Source organism: Entelurus aequoreus, linkage group LG10, assembly GCF_033978785.1.
Source record: "Entelurus aequoreus isolate RoL-2023_Sb linkage group LG10, RoL_Eaeq_v1.1, whole genome shotgun sequence".
Taxonomy (NCBI): Eukaryota; Metazoa; Chordata; class Actinopteri; order Syngnathiformes; family Syngnathidae; genus Entelurus; species Entelurus aequoreus.
The window spans coordinates 65,314,149-65,339,483 of record NC_084740.1 but is presented as its reverse complement, the minus strand read 5'-3'; the positions used below and the strand labels follow the sequence as shown (position 1 = coordinate 65,339,483).

At 39.7% G+C, this 25,335-nt stretch overlaps 2 protein-coding genes across 3 annotated transcripts in view; both read left to right on the top strand.

The window, feature by feature from the left end:
* The first annotated feature begins 46 nt into the window (after nt 1-46).
* LOC133658913 (dual specificity protein phosphatase 19-like) overlaps nt 47-25,335 on the top strand; it is a 25,413-nt gene continuing 124 nt past the window's right edge. The window contains exons 1-7 of one of the 2 annotated variants that reach the window (XM_062061422.1): nt 77-290; nt 2,086-2,340; nt 2,407-2,453; nt 2,523-2,675; nt 11,482-14,042; nt 16,955-17,060; nt 20,449-20,475. In XM_062061422.1, coding sequence (XP_061917406.1) covers nt 2,118-2,340; nt 2,407-2,453; nt 2,523-2,675; nt 11,482-11,688 — 630 coding nt within the window. In that variant the 5' untranslated portion in view covers nt 77-290; nt 2,086-2,117 and the 3' untranslated portion in view covers nt 11,689-14,042; nt 16,955-17,060; nt 20,449-20,475. Of the gene's footprint in view, nt 291-2,085; nt 2,341-2,406; nt 2,454-2,522; nt 2,676-9,913; nt 10,220-11,481; nt 14,043-16,954; nt 17,061-20,448; nt 20,476-25,335 lie in introns of those variants that run through there. The other variant, XM_062061424.1, reaches the window with a different exon arrangement.
* Nucleotides 17,342-25,335, top strand: part of pde1a (phosphodiesterase 1A, calmodulin-dependent) — a 21,780-nt gene continuing 13,786 nt past the window's right edge. The window contains exons 1-2 of the mRNA XM_062061420.1: nt 17,342-19,307; nt 20,449-20,475. Coding sequence (XP_061917404.1) covers nt 17,650-19,307; nt 20,449-20,475 — 1,685 coding nt within the window. The 5' untranslated portion in view covers nt 17,342-17,649. The remainder of the gene's footprint in view (nt 19,308-20,448; nt 20,476-25,335) is intronic.

Here is a 25,335-nt window from a genome sequence, read left to right as displayed (position 1 = left end):
ACCATTCAAACTAAGGTTGATCGTGTATGCAGTACTCCCGCCACCCCTTAAGGGGCATTGGCGAGGAATGTGTCACGATGAAGCAGCAGTGGGGTGAGTAGAAGAAGACTACTCCTTCAACCCTGAAAACAATTCAAATAAATTGCAAAAATTTGACTTTTAGCGACGACTGGACAACAAAGTGCTTGAGTCGCTGTTTCCTGTCGGACCTTTTAAGCGACGGACACAGTGCTGTAGACAGAGACGCAACAACGGTAGAAATCCACTCGTGTAACCTTGGTTAAATCTTTGTAAGTAGATATTGTGCATGAAGATTTTTTCTTTTTATTGTATTGAAATTGCTGATGTGGCTTTTGTATTGATTGTCGTGTTGTTTTTTGTCTAAGAGTAACTCTGGCCATCAAAGGTCGTTTAATACATGTAGCGCTAAGTTTCACCAGTACAGTGCGAGAATGCTGCACCTCACGTTTAATTGTGATGAGTCACATACATTGTTGTGTGATGTACTGTAGATGTTGTTTAATTTCTATATGCGTAAACATATGTAGTTGTGTCAATGGATTAACATCAAACCTTCTATTTTGTCCATGTAAAATACACAATGGACAGTATTTATGTAAAATACACAATGGACATTATTTATGTAAAATAAACAATGGACATTATGTAAAATACACAATGGACACTATTTATGTAAAATACACAATGGACATTAACTATGTAAAATACACAATGGATATTATTTATGTAAAATTCACAATGGACATTATGTAAAATTCACAATGGACATGATGTAAAATACACAATGGACACTATTTATGTAAAAGACACAATGGACTTAATTTATGTCAAATACACAATGGACATTATTTATGTGAAATACACAATTGACACTATTTAAAATACACAATGGACATTATTTATGTAAAATACACAATGGCATTGTTTATGTAAAATACACAATGGACAGTATTTATGTAAAATACACAATGGACATTATGTAAAATACACAATGGACATTATTTATGTAAAATACACAATGGACATTTTTTTTAAATACACAATGGACATTAACTATGTAAAATACACAATGGATGTTATTTATGTAAAATTCACAATGGACATGATGTAAAATACACAATGGACATTATGTAAAATACACAATGGACTTTATTTATGTAAAATACACAATGGACAATATTTATGTAAAATACACAATGGACATTAACTATGTAAAATACACAAGGGACATTATTTATGTAAAATACACAATACACATTTATGTAAAATACACAATGGACATGATTTAGGTAAAATACACAATACACATTTATGTAAAATACACAATTGACGCTGTACTTCTGTAATGTTTAGTTTATACTTATAATTTCAGTTTTACAATCCGAAATGAAAAACAAAATAAGGAAATGAAGAAAATAATTCAGAATTAGGAACATCAATCCCTAACAAAACTTCTGGAGTTTCTGTTTCTTCATGCTGTTAACTAGCTGCACACGCTGGAATTGAGTAGTGAGGGCAGAATAATGAATTTATTGACAGCGCAGTGTTTACTTTGTAAATACTGTAAGTAAGTCTCAAAGGAATATAACCTGCGGAGGCACTTTCTCACCAAACATCCACATTTTGATGTCCGGCCCCCGAGCCCTCGGACTCCTGAAACTGCGGTCCTCTTCATTGTGTAGTTGAATAGCCCTGAATTAGAGAGATTGCTTTGACCTCTTGTTAGCTTGACACCTTCTCTCTAGGCCTGGTATTTCTTATTTGTAGGATCAATTGTTAAACTTTAGTTCTTGTCACCTCTCATCATTTTAGACTAAAGAATGTTGGCGGACTCTGCCTCCTGAAAGGGAGAATCTTAAATAAGACAAGGTCTGACCCGTGGGCGGCGGTAAATCAAGCATATCGTGTGTCATGACCAGCAGCAGCACAAAACCAGACATATTCTGGGGACTTGGTACAGAACCTTGGGGTAGACCTTTAAGCAGAGAGCGTGTTAGCATTGGTGGAATCTGGAGACCCGCCCACTTCAAGTCTCTTAACGTTTGTAACATTGTTCCTCCTCAGGACCACCTACATCTTGAGTCCAGACCCCGGTCATGCAGTCCCTCGCCGAGGAGATCCAGAGTTTCTCTCGCACGCGTCTGAAGAGGCAGTGCACCCGCGTGACATCGCTGAGCGGCCGCCGCATCATCGAGACCTGGAAAGGCTCAATGATGACGGTGGTGGACGACCCGGCCGCACCTGAGAAGATGCTGGGGTACGTCCCGGACGCCTCGTGGGACCTCCAGGTGGGCGTGGTCAAGCCCTACCTGCTGCTAGGTGAGTCCCTTCGCACCCGTTTGTATGGTTTATGTAGGAACCTCACTTTTGTGTGCGTGTGGGCAGGTTCTCAGGATGCTGCGCATGACTTCAGCACCTTGAGGAGACACAAGGTAAGTCTTCCAAGCGGACCCCCACGCCGCCCACTCGGTTCTGATGCCGCCTACCTACCCGCTCGTCAGGTGTCACACATCCTCAACGTGGCGTTTGGCGTGGAGAACGTCTTCCCCGACCTGTTCGTCTACAAGACGGTCAGCATCCTGGACCAGCCCGACACCGACCTGGTGCCGCACCTTCAGGAATGTTGTGACTTCATCCTGCAGGCTCGTGCGGAGGTACTTTGGTGACGTTGTCACGCTAAAAGTGGATCTTTTTAGTATACTGTATTTTTCGGACTATACGTCGCTCCGTAGTATAAGTCGCACCGGCTAAAAATGCATAATAAAGAAGGAAAAAACATATATAAGTCGCACTGGAGTATAAGTCGCATTTTTGGGGGAAATGTATTTGATAAAACCCAACACCAAGAATAGACATTTGAAAGGCAATTTAAAATAAATAAAGAATAGCGAAATACAGGCTGAATAAGTGTACGTTATATGACGCACAAATAACCAACTGAGAACGTGCCTGGTATGTTAACGTAACATATTATGGTAAGAGTCATTCAAATAACTATAACATATAGAACATGCTATAAGTTTACCAAACAATCTGTCACTCCTAATCGCTAAATCCCATGAAATCTTATACGTCTAGTCTCTTACGTGAATGAGCTAAATAATATTATTTGATATTTTACGGTAATGTGTTAATAATTTCACACTCCTGAGTATAAGTCGCACCCCCCAAACTATGAAAAAAACTGCGACTTATAGTCCGAAAAATACGGTAACTAGCAAGTTTGCAACACTAGAGCCATCTTAATAGAAATGGTCTGTTCCAAGGTCAAACTGTGGCCATCAGAAAATGATAATGATAATCAGTGAGCCAACCCAGCAGACACAAGACATTGATACAACGTTTATTATACATTATATCCTTTAAAACTGACTTTGAAACAATGTTGCAAAATAGTTGTATTTTTAAATTGAGACAATATTGGTGTCTAACGTTGGATTCAAGTTGTTGGTTGGCAAATTACCAAAGTTCAATGGTCGAATCAATGTCAGAACCCGACATTGATTAAACGTTGTCAAAAAGTATGTTGTTTGAACATTATGTTTGTGTTGTAGAATATTGGTTGGGAAATGACCAAATTTCAATGGTCAAATCAACGTCAGAACCCAGCATTGATTAAACGTAGTCAAAAATCATGTTGTTTCAACGTTGTATTTGTGTTGCAGAATATTGGTTGGGAAATGACCAACATTCAATGGTAAAATCAACGTCAGAACCCAACATTGATTAATTGTCGTCAAACAGCATGTTGTTTCAATGTTGTATTTGTGTTGTAGAATATTGGTTGGGAAATGACCAAATTTCAATGGTCAAATCAACGTCACAACCTGACATTGATCAAACATCGTCAAATCAATGTTGTGTTCTAGAATATTGGTTAGGAAATGACCAAAATCCAATGGTAAAATCAATGTCAGAACCCAACATTGATTAAATGTCGTCAAAAAGCATGTTGTTTCAACGTTATGTTTGAATTGTAGAGTATTGGTTGGGAAATGACTAAAATTCAATTGTCAAATTAACGTCAGAACCCAACATTGATTAAAGGCCTACTGAAATGAATTTTTTTTATTTAAACGGGGATAGCAGATCTATTCTATGTGTCATACTTGATCATTTCGCGATATTGCCATATTTTTGCTGAAAGGATTTAGTATAGAACAACGACGAAAAAGATCGCAACTTTTGGTATCTGATAAAAAAAAAGGCTTGCCCCTACCGGAAGTAGCGTGACGTAGTCAGTTGAACATATACGCAAAATTCCCTATTGTTTACAATGATGGCCGCATGAAGTGAGAGAGATTCGGACCGAGAAAGCGACAATTTCCCCATTAATTTGAGCGAGGATGAAAGATTTGTGGATGAGTAAAGTGCAAGTGAAGGACTAGTGGGGAGTTGAAGCTATTCAGATAGGGAAGATGCTGTGAGAGCCGGGGGTGACCTGATATTCAGCTGGGAATGACTACAACAGTAAATAAACACAAGACATATATATACTCTATTAGCCACAACACAACCAGGCTTATATTTAATATGCCACAAATTAATCCTGCATAAAAACACCTACGTGTTTGTTATGCTAGCTCCTAGCTCCTCTGCTAGCTCCTAGCTCCATAGAACACGCAATACAATTCAAACACCTGATCAACACACACAATCACTCAGCCCAAAAGACCGTTCACCTAACCCAAGGTTCATAAGCTTATATATTTAAAAAAAAGTTACGTACGTGACGCGCACGTACGGTCAAGCGATCAAATGTTTGGAAGCCAAAGCTGCATACTCACGGTACCTGATACTCAGCTGGGAATGACTAAAACAGTAAATAAACACAAGACATATATATACTCTATTAGCCACAACACAACCAGGCTTATATTTAATATGCCACAAATTAATCCTGCATAAAAACACCTACGTGTTTGTTATGCTAGCTCCTAGCTCCTCTGCTAGCTCCTAGCTCCATAGAACACGCAATACAATTCAAACACCTGATCAACACACACAATCACTCAGCCCAAAAGACCGTTCACCTAACCCAAGGTTCATAAAGCTTATATATTTAAACAAAGTTACGCACGTGACGCGCACGTACGGTCAAGCGATCAAATGTTTGGAAGCCAAAGCTGCATACTCACGGTAGCACGTCTGCGTCTTTGTCATCCAAATCAAAGTAATCCTGGTGAGAGTCTGTGTTGTCCCAGTTCTCTACAGGCGTCTGTGTATCGAAGTCAAAAGTCCTCCTGGTTAGAGTCTCTGTTATCCGAGTTCTTCCATCTTGACTGCATCTTTCGGGAATGTAAACAAAGAAGCGCCGGCTGTGTACGTGTTGCTGCTGACTTCCCTCGCAAAATAGACGCTTCGCACCGACAACTTTCTTCTTTGCTTGCTCAGCTTCTTTCTCCATAATGCAATGAACAAATTGCAACAGATTCACCAACACAGATGTCCAGAATACTGTGGAATAATGACATGAAAACAGAGCTATTTCGTATTGACTTCAATGGTGTCCGAATACTTCCGTTTCAATGATTGACGTCACGCGCATACGTCATCCTCAGAGGCGCTTCGAACCGGAAGTTTAGCGGGAAATTTAAAATTGCACTTTGTAAGTTAACCCGGCCGTATTGGCATGTGTTGCAATGTTAAGATTTCATCATTGATATATAAACTATCAGACTGCGTGGTCGGTAGTAGTGGCTTTCAGTAGGCCTTTAAGCGTTGTCAAAAAGCATGTTGTTTCAACGTTGTATTTGTGTTGTAGAATATTGGTTGGGAAATGACCCAATTTCAATGGTCAAATCAACGTCACAACCTGACATTGATTAAACATAGTCAAAAAGCATGTTGTTTCAACGTTATATTTGTGTTCTAGAATATTGGTTAGGAAATGACCAAAATTCAATGGTAAAATCAATGTCAGAACCCAACATTGACTAAACGTTGTCAAAAAGCATGTTGTTTCAACGTTATGTTTGAGTTGTAGAGTATTTGTTGGGAAATGACTAAAATTAAATTGTCAAATTAACGTCAGAACCCAACATTGATTAAACGCTGTCAAAAAGCATGTTGTTTCAACGTTGTATTTGAGTTGCAGAATATTGGTTGGGAAATGACCACATTTTTTATGTTAAATCAACATCGGAACCCAACATTGATTAAACGTTGTCAAAAAGCATGTTGTTTCAACGTTGTATTTGTGTTGCTCAGGGTCAGGACCTAATCCAACATGTTCTCAACGTTGTTTTAATGTCTTGTGCCTGCTGGGAATTCCATATTTCCCCAATAAATCAATGAGGGAAATGTCATGTGATGCGTTGACAGTCCACTTGCAAAGGATTATGGGAGAGCATGTAAAGATGTTAGCCTGAGACGTCCCAGCGTCTCCTCCAGCGCTGCTCAATAATGCATGGAAGTTTTGTTTCGTGTTTCCCTCATCGACGTGCGGATCACATCTCAGGGTCACCCAGGCTGTTTCAGCCCTAACCCGAACACGACACCGCGCGCGGCCATTAGGCCGCTATCAGCCGGCTTTGATTACATGACGTGAGTCGATGATGTGCGCACACTTTGTGGTAACTCCAGCTATCATCAGACTGATGCTTTTGCTTTGAAAAAGTGTCTCACGTTACCCAGCTGGCCATCTGGCTGCTAATGACCCTCCTTATCGCTGTCGTCATGGTGATGACGTCGCAGCATCCAATCCGCTTATGTGTCGGCATCGTCCCAAAATAGTCTAGTTGACATGTTAGCCTTATCAAAGGACTCTATTATTATCTACATTGTAATATAAATACAATAGTAATAAACTTTGGACACGTATGATCATTGCACTTGATAAACTTTTGACAACCAGAACAGAATCAAATACTGTATAATGTAATACAATAACAAGGTGTCCCTTAAGTCTGGATATATTTATTCATATACCGTAGCTCCATATATCCATAGTCCATACATACATTTGCAATTCCGTTTATCAAATAAAAGTTTGTCAAGTTTAACCATCAAACATGTCCAAAGTGTTTTGCTATTATATACTGTATATAAGTGGATGTCAATAACGTGAAGATAGTATATATACTGTACAAAATACTTTAATTAATGATTAAAAAACACATTTGTCTCTGCGGGTGGAGGCGAGACCGCTCGCATTGTCACACACGGGAGTAGAGCTTGTGCGGTGAACTCAAATAGTGGGGCGGGCGCGGCGTGTTGCCAGGGAGACTTGTAACCCCGGGAAATGGTCTTTATCAGTATCACGCAGTAAGTATCGTGCTTCAAAAAGCTGTACACTACAAAATGTGCTCATTGTAGCCATTAATCTGGACTTGCTCATTTTGATTAGGAAAAAAAAAAAATCACAATTCTATTTATCCTTTTTTGTTTTGTAGGTTAATGTATTTTGCTCACGAGTTAATCTTGGTTTAGATTTATCAGTACCAAATGGGTCAAGTTGGTGGAAAAATGTATAGTTTAAATAAGGATTACATTTTTTTTAATTTCAGGCAAATTGATGCACTTTAAATCTGTTCTGTTACAGACTAAAACAATGTTAAAGCGGAGCTGTCCTTTTTTTTTTTAAATTTTGCCCATTGTTCACAAGCATTACGAAAGACATGACGACGGATGGATTTTTTTTAAAGCATTCTAAGTATTAAATAAATTTGATCAAAAGTTTGCTTACAATGTAGCCTATAGGAGTCGCTCTATTCTGCCTATAAGGCCCTTAAAAAACATCCAAACACCTCCACTAAGGTTTTATATACATGATGTAAGTGTATATGTAATGTAGTAACATTCATTATAACATGTAATATATACATGATGTAAGTATATATGTAATGTAGTAACATTTATAATAACATGTAATATATAAATGATGTAAGTATATATGAAATGTAGTAATGTAGTAACATTTATAATATGTAATATATACATGATGTAAGTATATATGTAATGTAGTAACATTCATAATATCATGTAATATATACATTATGTAAATATATATCTAATGTAGTAATATTTATAAAAGCATGTAATATATACATGATGTAAGTATATATGAAATGTAGTAATATTTATAATAACATGTAATATATACATGATGTAAGTATATATGTAATGTAACATTTATAATATGTAATATATACATAATGTAAGTATATATGTAATGTAGTAACATTCATAATATGTAATATATACTTGATGTAAGTATACAGTATATGTAATATAGTAACATTTATATGTAATATATACATGATGTAAGTATATATGTAATGTAGTAACATTTATAATATGTAATACAGTATATGCATGATGTTATGTAGTAACATTTATAATATGTAATATATACATAATGTAAGTATATATGTAATGTAGTAGCATTTATAATAACATGTAATATATACATGATGAAGTATATATGTAATGTATATATGTAATGTAATGTAGTAACTTTTATAATATTTAATATTTACGTATTTACGACGTTCGCTTTTTTCCGACAACATCACTGATATATTACTCACTGCAGACTTCATGAAAGCCAACAAACAATAAAACATAACTTACTGTACAAGGTCTGCTGTCATTAGGATTCCGACTGCTAGGATGTTCATATATTCTCGTTTAGATAAGGAATGACTCATAATCCTCGCGAAGAAAATGGGGGTGGAACCACACGACTTTTTGTGTCGTTCTCGCCATTTCCGAGTCTAAAGTGGCTGTCAAAGTGTACCAACATGTCGGAACAGGTCCTCAGCCTTCTTCTATCCAGCTGAGAGGCATGATTTATGTCAGATCTGGGCGAATATTTTGACTCAGGGGCCACATTGAGAGAAAAAAATGTGTCTAGGGGGCCAATGTGTATGTGTGTATAGATTATATGTACACGTTTAGCTGTAAAAATCTGCTGTACAGTATGTGTGTTTGGGTACCTTTTTCCAGGAACACTAATACCAAAAGTCACAATGTCCGATAGAGTTCTAAAAACTCCAAGTGATTACATTTAGGAGCTGATCTGGATAATTGTCTTGATTTGGGACTTTTAAAAAAAAAAAGTATTTCAATTCCTGACAAATTAAAAAAACGTTTGCTTCAAATGGTATGTATTTATTTTATGTGATTGAGTGTAAAAGTGTGAGGGCGTGAAGGCCGGACGTGAGTGACAGGCTGATGGTGTAACAGAGACGTTAATGAGGAACCAGTGACACAAAATAACTATTAACTAAACACAGCCAACATCTGATAGGCGGAGCTAAGATTTCACCTCCTCTCTGCTCGTCTCTCACACCCTCTAGTGTCCATCGGGCAGCACTGCACATCCGCCTGGAAGTGTCTAAATCAGCGGTGTCAAACTCATTTTTAGCTCACAGGCCCAATGGAGGAAAATCTATTCCGGACCCTTAAAATATTATAACTTAAAAATAAAGAGAAATTCAGATTGTTTTGTTTATTTGTTTTACTTTGGCCAAAAGTAGGAAAAAGCACATTCTGAAAATGTACATATTTCAAATGTTGCTGTTAACAAAACACTTGAGGTTAGAGGGAAACAAATGGTGCCGTTGCAAAAACACCATGAAGAACACAATGAACGTTGTCTCAGTGTATCTGCAAAGACATTCAACTTGAAGTCGCAGCCTATCTGGGATTGAACCAAATAAATACAAAAAAACTATTCTCATATTAAATACCTCATTTGCAATGTTCCCTCTAATTTTTCATGTGTGTGAGCAAACGCAAAAACTCCCTGAGCATTCAGTGGAGCCCATGTGAGCGAGGTCAGACGTGCACACTGTGGCTACACCAGCAGCACACCTGTCCCAAACCTGTCTAAATAACAAGTTCTATCGCCATCCATCCATCCATTTTCTACTTCTTGTCCCTTTAGGGGTCGCTGGAGCCTATCTCAGCTGCATTCGGGCGGAAGGCGGGGTACACCCTGGACAAGTCCCCACCTCATCGCAGGGCCAACACAGATAGACAGACAACATTCTCTTATTATTATAATCAAATGACAGCAGTCATTTCCATGAGGTTATTTTCTAATATAAGTGTTTAGGCCCACTTACAATGACAATAACAAAAAATATTGTTTTTCATGAACTGTGTACTTGTATTGTTTGTCTGGGTGGAGGTCCTGCTTTGGAAATAATTTGTACCCCTTTCAGACATTGCATTTAGTTCCCATTAAAACATTCACATGTTGCACAATGAGATGTAAGCAGGGGATCACGTGTACATTCCTGCAACTTCCTGTTTGTAAAAAATATATTTTTATTAGTATTTATTTAATATACTAACAGCATTTCATGACTAATATTTATAAATTAAGATTCCTAATAAATGACACTAGAATAAGCACACATTTGATTGGTAAATCATAGTGTAACGACCTGGAATGACACTTTATGTGTGGTGTTGGAGTTGTCCGACTTTTTGTGTGGCTGTAAACGCATCACTGGCTAAGTGCCATATGCGCATGTGTTGGCGCAAGTGAGAAAGAGCGAGCGGCTGCTGTTGATATAACAACGTTGCTTTTAGTCTGGTTTGTACTGCAGAAAATGACCAGTTTTGCTAGATATCATGTTTTTTACTAATGTTTTGGTGATGTGTTTATGGCCGACAATAACGAGTTTTGCTCAGTAAAGTGATGGAAGGAATTCATGTCCTCAAAGCGTCTCGACAGACGCTACAATATTTGAACAATGATGACGAAAACTGTTTTCTCTGTCGTGTCCGTGTGTCGAAAATTGTTATGCGCTTATTTTTTTATTTGATTTTGTGCGTGGCATGGATTTGCCGTGCGCAGAGGACGCTTGAGCAGTGCGCAATTGCACAGGCGCACACCTTAGAGGGAACATTGCTCATTTGTCATTAATCCTGTGCTGGCTCAACAAACTATTTAAGAGGGTTGAGTTACACTCTGCGTCCACTTTTCTCATTTTTGACGGAGACATTTTGGGGAAATGAGGGTGCCAAAAGCACGAAGCGGAAAACGTAAGCGGCAGGGTTTACGTGTCGTTTGGGTCGAGGGGGAGGAGCCGCAGCCGCGCTTTACTGTGTACCTTTTATTGGCACGCTTGTTTGGCCCCCTTATAAACCGTGTGCTTGCCTAACATAATTGCTATGGCGACATCCAGAGGACACAATTAGAATAGCAGCTATTTCTATACCATGAATTGATTTACATGGACCCCGACTTAAACAAGTTGAAAAACTTATTCGGGTGTTACCATTTAGTGGTCAATTGTACGGAATATGTACTGTACTGTACAATCTACTAATAAAAGTGTCAATCAATCAATCAATCAATCAATTATATACTTCGCAAACTCATCACGCAGGCCAGATTAAAGCTGTTCACGGGCCTGGTATGGGCCGCACGTTTGACACCCCTGGTCTGAATAGTCCTGTTGGAGATTTCACTGCTAATAACAAATGTGATGCCGCCCTCAGAAAGGCGTGGTCTTGGTCCACTGCAACACCGGCATCTCTCGGGCTCCGGCGGCAGTCATCGGCTACCTGATGTCATGTGACGACCGGTCCTTCGACGACGCCCTCTCCGTTGTCGCGGCAGCCCGGCCTGCCACCTGCCCCAACCCCGGCTTCTTGAACCAGCTGAGGAAGTACCAGGCGGAGAAGACGGCTGCCAGCAAACACTGAAAACGCCCGAGAAGACGAAGGGAAGAATTTGCTCTTTTTACGATGTAAATGTGTTTGGCACACTGCAGCACCCTCTAGTGGAAGGAGTCCCAATGAGCAAAGAGAGAAATCAAGGAGTAGCAAACTTTACAGCAAGAGGCCGCTGTTTCTCTCTGTGAAAGAGTCGTTTTGAATTCAATTATGCAAATTCTTCTGTTTTTTAGCTGGTGTGTCGCTAAAAATTACGTATTTTTGTTTTTTGTTAGCACACAGCAGCACCATTTGGTGGAATGAGTCCCAATGAGCAAACAGAGAAATCAAGGAGTAACAAACTTTACCACAAGAGGCCGCTCTCTGTGAAAGTGTCGTTTTGAATTGAATGATGCAAATTCTTCCTGCAGTTTTTAAAAAATTGAAGTGTTTTTTAGCTGGTGTGTCGCTAATAATGATGTAGTTTTGTGTTTTGTTAGCACACAGCAGCACCTTCTAGTGCAGGGGTGTCAAACGTACGGCCCGCGGGCCAGAACAGGACCGCGAACAGGTTTTATCTGGCCTGCGGGATGAGTTTGCTAAGTACAAAAATGAGCAGAGCATTTTTGAATGAAAGACACTGATGTTCTAAATGTGTCCACTAGATGTCGCAATAGCAATTATTTGTATCTTTGTAAATTATGCTACATATGTAAAAAAAAACACATGTTAGTGCACGCGTCAAGGAAAATGAGCAAACTACATAAATAACATTCTGTAATTTGGGTTTGATATTTTTTTATCTTCATAGATTGAAAATTAACACCAATGAGTAGTGTGTGAATGTTGTCTGTCTGTGTTGGCCCTGTGATGAGGTGGCAACTTGTCCAGGGTGTACCCCGCCTTCCGCCCAAATGCAGCTGAGATAGGCTCCAGCACCCCCTGCGACCCCAAAAGGGACAAGCGGTAGAAAATGGATGGATGGAGTTGACTGATGAACGTCATCACATAATTTATTCAGAAAGTATAAATAACAACAAATAAAGGTAGAATACTATTAACCGTAACATGCACCATATTTTTCGGACTATAAGTCGCTCCGGAGTATATGTCGCACCGGCCGAAAATGCATAATAAAGAAGAAAAAAAACATATATAAGTCGCACTGGAGTATAAGTCGCATTTTTTAGGGAAATTTATTTGATAAAATCCAACACCAAGAATAGACATTTGAAAGGCAATTTTAAATAAATAAAGAATAGCGAACAACAGGCTGAATAAGTGTACGTTATATGACGCATAAATAACCAACTGAGAACGTGCCTGGTATGTTAACGGAACATATTATGGTAAGAGTCATTCAAATAACTATAACATTTAGAACATGCTATACGTTTACCAAACAATCTGTCACTCCTAATCGCTAAATCCCATGAAATCTTATACGTCTAGTCTCTTACGTGAATGAGCTAAATAATATTATTTGATATTTTACGGTAATGTGTTAATAATTTCACACATAAGTCGCTCCCGAGTATAAGTCGCACCCCCGGCCAAACTATGAAAAAAACTGCGACTTATAGTCCGAAAAAAAACCCCATTATGATTTGTACATTTTCAGAATGGGCTTGTTCTTTTTTTAAACAAAGAAAACAATCTGAAGTTGTCTTTATTTTTAAGTTATCGTGCCGTGATTTTACCAGGCCACTTGGGATTAGATCTTTCTCCATGTTGCCCCCGATCTAAAATGAGTTTGACACCCCTGTTCTAGTGGAAGGAGTCCCAATGAGGAAAGGAAGAAATCAAGGAGTAGCAAACTTTACCCCAAGAGGCCGCTGTTTCTCTCTGTGAAAGAGTCGTTTTGAATTGAATTATGCAAATTCTTCCTGCAGTTTTTAAAAATGTAAGTGTTTTTTAGCTGGTGTGTCGCTAATGATGACGTGTTTTTGTGTTTTGTTGCTGTCAGTTTGTGCATCTTTTGTGTGTTTTCCTTGGCAAAGCGATGAATGAAATAAATACAACAGCTATGCTTGTCTACATGTCAAACCTCCAAAAAAAATGGCGTTCTAGAGATTTTTGTTCACATCCATGATGACCCGAAATATATGAGAGGAGAAGTTATGACAAACTGCAGAAAGACAACATTACTGTCCAAATACTTCTGCTCCTAACTCTCCATCCCATAATATGCCCCAGACCACAGGTCCTTCTCCTCCCCCTCGACAGGCTGCGATGCGCTCAGACCGCCAAGGGCGTCACGAGTGCAGGATGTCCGTCCCTGCGCGGAGGTGACTTGAACCTCCGCTTGACCATGGGGTCCTTCTGCTCCAGCCTGGACACCAAGGTTCTTGTCGTGATGACCGCCACACCACGCCGCGGGTCGTCACCCCGACCAGCGAGAACAGGTCAGATGTTGCCTTTGCTACCAGTGGTGTCTACGTTCGATTCCTGCAGAGGAACTTTGTAGAACTTCTCGACCGATCTCCTCAAATAAGAGCTTTGTTTTGACGTAGGAGAGAAACGGCACAAAGTGACTCCCGGCTGTGTTCATGTTGTATGTCTCCTTTGCATACATAACACACACACACACACACACACACACACAGCTGGGCCCGCCCACACATAGGAGAGTAATTGTTTGTCTCTTGAGTGTTGATTAGTGAAGAGACAATTTGGGTTCCATTAGCAGGAAGGCCAATCACACCGTTGCCATGACGTTTTTTCTACTAACATCCCACTAACATTATCCCTGGACGATTGGTACAAAATTATTTGGACAAAAAGCCAATGCTCTTTATTGACCAGCAGAGGGAGGCAATGTCACATTTATCACAAAGTACTTAACTTGATGAAACTGCCACCCACTGTGTGTATGTGTTAAATTTAGACATCAGGTGGTTTAATAGGTGCTTTAATGTCATCGTCTTGTGGACATTGTGGGTGACTCACCCAGTGACCAATGAGTGAACTTTCTAGGGATTTGAGGCACAGCATTTAACTATATGACCCAATCCAAACAACCTTCCCTAGTCATGGCGCAGGATTGAAAAATTCAACCAGCACAAAAAGTCAACAAACATGGTCACACATAACACAACCAGTTTGTTGAACTTTGTGGATACTATAAAAAAAACAGCCAACCACCATTACAAATTCAGAATTATACCCATTTAAATACATTGCAAGGCATGATGGGAAAAATGCAAAAAACTCCACACTTAGTAGGAGTCAAACTTTCCCATACTCTTGATATTCAACTCTAATAATTATTAATTATATATTCATGATATTAATTAGGGATGTCCGATAATGGCTTTTTGCCAATATCCGATATTCCGATATTGTCCAACTCTTTAATTACCGATATCAACCGATATATACAGTCGTGGAATTAACACATTATTATGCCTAATTTGGACAACCACGTATGGTGAAGATAAGGTACTTTTAAAAAATGTTTATAAAATAAGATTAAAAAAAATTAAAAAAAATTCTTGAATAAAAAAAGAAAGTAAAACAATATAAAAACAGTTACATAGAAACTAGTAATTAATGAAAATTGGTAAAATTAACTGTTAAAGGTTAGTACTATTAGTGGACCAGCAGCATGCACAATCATGTGTGCTTACGGACTGTATCCCTTGCAGACTGTATTGATCTATATTGACATATAATGTAGGAACCAGAATATTAATAACAGAAAGAAACAACCCTTTTGTGTGAATGAGTGTAAACGGGTGAGGAAGGTTTTTCTCTAATATTAATATATTATGCACACATATATACAGTGCTCAATACCGGGGTAGAGCGGAATATACGTTAGGTCAGGAAAAAACACAGAGGCTATTTCATCCCTACAAGCCTGTTTCGCAGGTTTCCCTGCTCTTCAGGGGATTTTATTGAAGTGTCTGTGGTTGTTACATATAATGCTCATGCATTTGTTCAATCCCGGGCTCGGGATCTTTCTGTGTGGAGTTTGCATGTTCTCCCTGTGACTGTGTGGGTTCCCTCCGGGTACTCCAGCTTCCTCCCACCTCCAAAGACATGCACCTGGGGATAGGTTGATTGGCAACACTAAATTGGCCCAAGTGAGAATGTGAGTGTGAATGTTGTCTGTCTATCTGTGTTGGCCCTGTGATGAGGTGGCGGATGGATGGATGGACAAACATAAATATCCACCTCCTATTGGTTCGATAGCGAAATTAACCGTGGATATTTAGTTCGTTCACCCCAACAGGAAGTGTAAAAGTCAGCATGACACGTTTTACTTTGACGATCATTTTTAGACTTTCTATTTTTGGAGCCGACAACCTTTGGACGGCTGCTGAGTCACGTGATCGAGTAGAAGCTGACATAGAATCATAGAGTCTGCGTCTTCTACATCTGCACTCTTGTATCAACTTTGGTGTATGAATCGTCGCTTTGCAGACTGTCCCATCATGCATTGTGTTATATCCTCTTCAGCTCGCCACCAGGTTTCTATGACATGATCGGAAATAAATCAAGGTGCGTAAACTTGGTAACAAAATAAAGCGTCCTTATTAATGATAAAGCTTTTAGTAAATACATGTGTCAGATAGCATAGTTTACTGATTATAATAACCATTATAGTCAGTAAAAAAATCACAGATTTATTTGTATATAATTCAATGTAAATAAATATTTAACTGTTTATTTAATTTTTTTAAATTATATATATTATTACTATGTAATGTAATATATAATAATATATATTACACTTATTATTATTATTTTAATATTTAAATTAATTAAATAAACTTCTGGTATCAATCCACAAGTCAGTTATTGAAATATTTTCCAACCAAAGGATGCTTGAAATTGTTCCTTCATGTGTGAAACTGGATTTAAAATGCGTTAAATAATTATGAGTGATTTTAGATCATCCAAAATTGGCTTTTTTTTTGTTTGTTTGTTTTTTTGGCCATGGTCTTGAAACGTGAAGCCCGGAAAAAGTCGAGATCTGACACACATGATACATTTGAACTTTTAATGGCATCCCATAAAGTTTGCATATTTCAGCTTCAGTGAAAAAACTAAATCTTCTCTGCAGCCTGAATTTGGTCAGGTCAGGCTTTCAAAATAAAAGCTGGCCAGTAAATGAACTCGGGTCGAAGGTGCAAAGTTGCAAACACACTTTTCACAAAATGTCCCTTTTTTTCCAAAAGCAAATGTAGACAAGTATGCCATGCAGGGCCCCATGTTGCGCCCGGCAAAAGGATGCTCGGGGTTAAGTTAGTAAGTTAGCTTCTTAAAAACCTGAGTTGGAAGTTGTGTCTCACACACTTGTGCCTGTCAGGTGACCTTCAGCCAGTAGCAGCTGACGGCCCGACGCTGCGTTCAGTCCAGAGCAAACGCAGCACGGGGAGGCGTGTCCACGGATCGACCAATCAGATCAAGACGAGGTGGGATTTTTTTTTTTTTTAAACAAGCGAAAGGACCAGAACGGCTCTTAACTTGTATGACTGAATGATAACCTCGTGTTGTCACGGTGACGGGAGGCTGACTTCTTCCTCCTTTTTCTGAGTGTTGATGTAGAGACGAGGTGGCGAAATGAAGGAGGAGGAGTTCTGTGTGCAGGATTCCATCACTCTTAGCAACAGCTTTGTCGTTACCATGGCAACGCCGTTTAATGTTCTCTGCTCTCGCCTCGTCCTCTCTCTCTCTCTCTCTCTCTCTCTCTCTCTCGTCTTCACTTCCTTCCTGCGTTGCCACGGCGATTCTCCGGGACGAGGAGCCGCATCGCTCAGCGCCACTGTCGGAGCGCCGAGTCCAGCAGACAATCCTTCATTCTGACCTCTTCCGCCCGTCAACTTTCACCCCCTCGCCTCCTGCGTGGGAGCGCGACAAAGATCAACGGCGTTCCCTGGTCGGCCGCCCCGCTGACGTCACGGCAAGTTGGATGAACTCCCGTCTTCTCCCCACACCGACTGGCATCCATGTTGGCAGTCTGACAACCGGCCGACAACCTCTCGCCTCCTCCTCCATGCCGACATGAACGCGGAGGAGTCAGCGCTGTCCCCCGAGGAGGAGGTAGAAGAGATGAAACTTGAGGAAGCGGAGAGCCAGGAGGTGCGTCAGGGTGAGGAGGAGGAGCAGGAGGACGGAGAGCAACACCTGGAGCTGGCGGTGCCGCAGAATGTCGAGGCGGCGCAGGAGCCGGTGGAGAAACTGGCAGAAGAGCAACAAATGAAGGAGATGCTACAAGTGGAGGAGGAGGACCAGCAAGAAACGGAGGAAGTGCTACTAATGGGAGCAGAGGAGGTGCAGGAGGAGGATCCAACTGAGGAGGAGCGTCTGGAAGAGCAAGAAACGGAGGAAGTTCTACTAGTGGGAGAGGAAGCGGTGCAGGAGGAGGAAGAGGTGGAAGAAAAGGAGGTGCAGAAGGAGGAAGAGGTGGAAGAAAAGGAGGTGCAGAAGGAGGAAGAGGTGGAAGAAAAGGAGGTGCAGAAGGAGGAAGAGGTGGAAGATAAGGAGGTGCAGAAGGAGGAAGACGTGGAAGAAAAGGAGGTGCAGAAGGAGGAAGAGTTGGAAGAAAAGGAGGTGCAGGAGGAGAAAGAGGTGGAAGAAAGGGATGCGCAGGAGGAGGAAGAGTTGGAAGAAAGGGAGGTGCAGAAGGCGGAAGAGGTGGAAGAAAAGGAGGTGCAGAATGAGGAAGAGTTGGAAGAAAAGGATGTGCAGGAGGAGGAAGAGGTGGAAGAAAGGGAGGCGCAGGAGGAAGAAGAGTTGGAAGAAAGGGAGGTGCAGAAAGCGGAAGAGGTGGAAGAAAAGGAGGTGCAGAAGGTGGAAGAGGTGGAAGAAAAGGAGGTGCAGAAGGAGGAAGGGGTGGAAGAAAAGGAGATGCAGAAGGAGGGCGAGTTGGAAGAAAGGGAGGTGCAGGAGGAGGAAGAGGTGGAAGAAAGGGAGGCGCAGGAGGAAGAAGAGTTGGAAGAAAGGGAGCTGCAGAAAGCGGAAAAGGTGGAAGAAAAGGAGGTGCAGAAGGTGGAAGAGGTAGAAGAAAAGGAGGTGCAGAAGGAGGAAGAGGTGGAAGAAAAGGAGATGCAGAAGGAGGGAGAGTTGGAAGAAAAGGAGGTGCAGGAGGAGGAAGAGGTGGAAGAAAAGGAGATGCAGGAGGAGGAAGAGGTGGATCCAACTGAGGAGGTGCAGAAGGAGGAAGAGCAAGAAATGGAAGAGGTGCAAAGACACAATGAGGTGATAATAGTGGGAGAGGAGGAGGTGCCGGGGGAGGAAGAGTTGGAAGAAAAAGAGATGCAGGACGAAGAGGAGAATCCAACTGAGGAGGTGCATCTAAATGGCCAGCAGGGGGAGAAAGAGGAGGTGCTCCAGCTTGAAGCAGAGGAGGAAGTGCAAGAAATGGAGGAGGTACTAAATAAGGAAAAGGAGGTGGAGGAGGTGCAGCAAGGAGAAGAGCAACACATGAAGGAGGTGCTTCAGGAGGAGAAGGAAGAGGAACAGCAGGAGGAGAAGGAAGAGAAAGAGGAGGTGCATAAGGTGGAGGAACAACACATGGACCAGGCTCTGCTGAAAATGCAGCAGGTGAACGCAAAGGAGGCGCAACACGGCTGGGACGAGGAGCGGGAGGAGATGCAGGACTTTGTGGATCTTTTGGATCAGACCCACAACAGTCAAGTTCTGAATCGTCTTAGAGGAATGTAAGTAAAGAGGAAGTGCTGCAACTGATGACGTCATTCTGATGATGTCATACTAATGATGTCATGTTGTGCTGCTGAGAAGGATGTCAAGAGGATGGGAGCGCGATGTGTGTGTGCGCGTGTGTGTGCGCGCGTGTGTGTGTGTGTGTGTGTGCGCGTGTGTGTGTGTGTGTGTGTGTGTGTGTGTGTGTGCGTGTGTGTGTGTGTGCACGTGAAACAACTGCAACATCACAGCCTTGCCAAGCAGCCAGTCAAGACCCTCACAGGACCTACTAGAACTTGACCCGGTCCACTTTGGCACTTTTTGGACATTTCTAAGTCCTGCATCAGTGAGAGTTACACATACGTATCTAGTGAGAATAGCACAGGTCCACAGTTATTGGACTCTGAGGGAACAGTTTTTCCCGTCCTGTTCCCAAACCAGGAAGTGTGCTGCTACTGCCTTGGTGGAAGCAACCCGACTGGACTCTAAAACAGGATTGAATGTGTTGCTAGATACATGTACACACACACACAAACACGCGCACACACACACACACACACACTGGAAAGTCCAAAGTGTGAGGGAGACCCATCCAGTCCAAAAGTCTCTCACTTCTGCCCATGTGCAGCAGAAGTGGACAACTACGGCGCTGGCGAGCCAAAACACCGTCAGACGGTTAAAGAGCTCCAAGGAGTCCAAGATGGCCGTCATCAGTCCAGGAGGGGTGTCGCAGCGAGACTGGAATCATTAGGTGTGTGTGTGTGTGTGTGAGTGTGTGTGTGTGTGTGTGTGTGTGTGTGTGTGTCTGAATGAGATTACACTAACAGGTTCCTGCCGTGTGCAGGAGCACATATTTGTGTATGTCGCTGGCCAGTTTCCTTGGCAACCACACACAAGTGCCTTCCATGCAGCAAACAAAGATGGAGATGGCTATATATGTCCTTTGGTTTGCACCACGTTGTTGTGTGTGTGTGTGTGTGTGTGTGTGTGTGTGTGTGCATGCATGTGTGCGTGTGTGTGTGAAGGCATGCAGGTCTTCCAAACATGCACCTTATGCGTGGAGCTCTGATAAAAGTGTACATTTGGGGAAAGTTGTGTCCACACAACACTGACACCAAAGCGTATTTCAATCATAATTGTGTTTTGTTTTTTTTCCAGGCAGAAATATAAACACACATCACAGAGGTAAGACACGCACGCACGCACACACACACACACACATTCTTTCACTCACCATGTAACTTAAAAACATCTCTGCTTCCTGCTGTTACCATGGAAACTAAAACCTATTCTATCCTGTTTAGAAGCAAGGTTGCCATGACAACAACAGGATGCCTTTCAACTGCAGAGGTCAAGCTGATGCATACGTGTGTCAATTACCTTTTAAAAACGATGATTTTTTTAAGTTAAAGTGTATTCATTTATGTTTGTTTATCTTTCGATTTAAAGTATTTGCAAAATTTAAATGTAAGTATATACATTTATTTTCATTTTTTTCTATCTAATTTCTTTGTAAATTTAGATCTTTTTAATCTAAATTTATTTCCTCAATGAATTTCTTTGGGAACTTTTTAACTAAGTATATTCATTTATTCTTATAATTTTTTTCTATTCATTTAATTATTCTTTTATTTATATTAATTCTTTCAAATAACATTTTTTGTAAATTAAAATTTAAATGTCTTTAAATTTAGGTTTACTAATGTATGTTTTAAATTGAATTTGTTAATTTAAAATATGTTTTTAAATATGGTCAAACGAAATATGTGTTTATTTATTTATTTAATACTTTTTTGGGAAATGTATTAGTTTTATTAAATTTAGTCGTTTATTTTTGATTATTCTACAAAACCAGTGAAGTTGGCACGTTGCGTTAATCGTAAATAAAAACAGAATACAATGATTTGCAAATCCTTTTCAACTTATCTTCAATTGAACAGACTGCAAAGACAAGATACTTAATGTTCAAACTGGTAAATGTTTTGCAAATATTAGCTCATTTGGAATTTGACGCCTGCATCATGTTTCAAAAAAGCTGGCACAAGTGGCAAAAAAGAGTGAGAAAGTTGAGGAATGCTCATCAAACACTTATTTGGAACATCCCACAGGTGAACAGGCTAATTGGGAACAGGTGGATGCCATGATTGAGTATAAAAGCAGCTTCCATTAAATGCTCAGTCATTCAAAAACAAGGATGGACCGAGGGTCACCACTTTGTGAACAAATGCGTGAGAAAATTGTCGAACAGTTTAAGAACAACATTTCTCAACCAGCTATTGCAAGGAGTTTAGGGATTTCACCATTTACGGTCCGTAATATTATCAAAAGGTTTAGAGAATCTGGAGAAATCACTGCACGTAAGCGCCAATGCCCGTGACCTTCGATCCCTCAGGCGGTACTGCATCAAAAACCGACATCAGTGTGTAAAGGATATCACCACATGGGCTCAGGAACACTTCAGAAAACCACTGTCAGTAACTACAGTTGGTCACTACATCTGTAAGTGCAAGTTAAACCTCTACTATGCAAAGCGAAAGCCATTTATCAACAGCACCCAGAAACACTTCGCTGTGCCCAAGCTGTTCTAAGATGGACTGATGCAAATTAGAAAAGTGTTCTGTGGTCTGGCGGACCAAAAAGGAAAATAACCTTTCGGACTGTTATAGGCCAAAGTTTAAAAGCCAGCATCTGTGATATTATGGGGGTGTATTAGTGCCCAAGACATGGGTAACTTACACATCTGTGAAGGCACCGTTAATGCTGAAAGGTTTTGGAGCAACATATGTTGCTATCCAAACAACATCATCATGGACGCCCCTGCTTATTTCAGCAAGACAATGCCAAGTCACATTCTGTGACGTGTGGCTTCATAGTAAAAGACTAAACTGACCTGCCTGCAGTCCAGTCCTGTCTCAAATTGAAAATGTGTGGCGCATTATGAAGCCTAAAATACGACAACGTAGACTGTTAAACAACTTAAGCTGTACATCAAGCAAGAATGGGAAAGAATTCCACCTGAAAAGTTTCAAAAATTGGTTTCCTCAGCTCATGGAAAGGCCATGTAACACAGTGGTAAAAATGCCCCTGTGCCAACTTTTTTGCAATGTGTTGCTGCAATTAAATTCTAAGGTAAGGATTATTTGCAAAAAAAAATTAAGTTTCTCAGTTCGAACATTAAGTATCTTGTCTTTGCAGTCTATTCAATTGAATATAAGTTGAAAAGGATTTACAAATCATTGTATTCTGTTTTTATTTACCATTTACACAAAGTGCCAACTTCACTGGGTTTTGGGTTTTGTATTTAAATGTGTTTGTAAGTTTGAATGTAAATATGTTTTTATTGTATTTAATTGACATATTTTGTACTATTTAGGTATAATAATTTATTTTTAATTATTCTATTTAAATGTGTTTGTTTTGTGTTCATAATTGTGAATATACAGTATATGTATGTATATATGTATATATATGTGGATGGATGGAAATGTATATACGTATATATGAATCTATACATATGTATACATATAAATATATACATATGTATATATGTACAAATATGTTTGTATGTATACTAATATATATATATATATATATATATATATATATATATATATATATATATATATATATATATATATATAGATATATATGTATATGTATATGTATATATATATATATATATATATATATATATATATATATATATATATATATATATATATATATATATATATATATATATATATATATATATATATATATATATATATATATATATGTGTGTATATATAAAGATATATATATAACTCAACCAGTTCTACTATGGAACAAACAGACATCTCACATCTGTGAGGGTGCAAAGTGGCATCTCCCGCTGTCACTTAAGACAAATGAGCGCCTACAAAGAGAGAAAAAAAAAGTAGCCTGAGCGACTGCAGGTGGCGCCGTGGAGGGGAGGCAAGCCTTAGCACATCCGTCACGCTGCCTTGTGTCGTCACGCTAATCCTCTGCAGTTGTCCTTTTTAAGGACACGTAACCCAAAATGTAACTCTGCTAGCTCATCAACCCCTGCCATCACTACCTGGTTTCACCTGATTAGACGAAAGCTGTCATTGTTGGGCCACATTCCCTCTCAAGTCTGCAATATGCATTTAAAAATAGAGTTCAATTATAAGATGAGTAGTGAAAAAGACACACAATTAAATAATAAAGAAACAATACAATCATTTTACCAAACCCAAAACCAGTGAAGTTGGCATGTTGTGTAAATGGTAAATAAAAACAAAATACAATGATTTGCAAATCCTTTTCAACTTATATTCAATTGAATACACTGCAAAGACAATATATTTAATGTTCGAACTGAGAAACTTAATTTTTTTTTGCAAATAATCATTAACTTAGAATTTAATGGCAGCAACACTTTGCAAAAAAGTTTGTACAACGGCATTTGTACCACTGTGTTATATGGCCTTTGCTTTTAACAACACTCAGTAAACGTTTCAGAACTGAGGAGACACATTTTTGAAGCTTTTCATGTGGAATTATTTCCCATTCTTGCTTGATGTACAGCTTAAGTTGTTCAACAGTCTTTGTTGTGGTATTTTAGGCTTCATAATGCGCCACACATTTTTAATGGGAGACAGGTCTGGACCACAGGCAGGCCAGTCTAGTACCCGCACTCTTTTACTTTGAAGCCACGTTGATGTAACACCTGCAGAAAGTGGCTTGGCATCGTCTTGCTGAAATAAGCAGGGGCGTCCATGATAACGTTGCTTGGATGGCAACAAATGTTGCTCCAAAACCTGTATGTACCTTTCAGCATTAATGGCGCCTTCACAGATGTGTAAGTTACCCATGTCTTGGGACTAATACACCCCCATTCCATCACAGATGCTGGCTTTTCAACTTTGCGCCTATAACAATCCGGATGGTTCTTTTTCTCTTTGGTCCGGAGGACACAACGTCCACAGTTTCCAAAAACAATTTGAAATGTGGACTCGTAAGACCACAGAACACTTTTCCACTTCGCATCAGTCCATCTTAGATGAGCTCGGGCCCAGCGAAGCGTTTCTGGGTGTTGTTGATAAATGACTTTGGCTTTGCATAGTAGAGTTTTAACTTGCACTTACATATGTAGCGACCAACTGTAGTTACTGACAGTGGTTTTCTGAAGTGCTCCCCAGCCCATGTGGTGATATCCTTTACAAACTGATGTCGCTTTTTGATGCAGTACCGCCTAAGGGATCCAAGGTCACGGGCATTGCCACTTACGTGCAGTGATTTCTCCAGATTTTCGGAACCTTTCGATAATATTACGGACCGTAGATGGTGAAATCCCACTAAATTCCTTGCAATAGCTGGTTGAGAAATGTTGTTCTTAAACAATTTGCTCATGCATTTGTTCACAAAGTGGTGACCCTTGCACCATCCTTGTTTGTGAATGATTGAAAATTTCATGGAAGCTGTTTTTATAACCAATCATGGCACCCACCTGTTCCCAATTAATAATAATAATAGTAATACATTTTATTTGGTACAGCGCTTTTCAGAGTACTCAAAGATGCTTTACAGGATAAAAAATTTAAATATAAAACAGTTCAAAGTAACAATATAAAATACAGGAAATATAAAAGCAGTACATTGTAAAATACATAATAATACTGGATTCAATTAGCCTGTTCACCTGTGGGATGTAACAAATAAGTGTTTGATGAGCATTCCTCAACTTTCTCAGTCTTTTTTGCCACTTGTGCCAGTTAATTCGAAACATGTTGCTGGCACCAAATTCCAAATAAAGTAATATTTGCAAAAAATAACAAAGTTTTCCAGTTCGAACGTTAAGTATCTTGTCTTTTCAGTCTATTCAATTGATTATAGGTTGAAAAGGATTTACAAATCATTGTGTTCTGTTTTTATTTACCATCTACACAACATGCCAACTTCACTGGTTTTGGGTTTTGTATATAAGTAAATGTAATTCAAAAGAATAAACCTCACAATATGAGTGTGTCCTTAGTGAAGGTAACAAAGCACTTCTGGTTC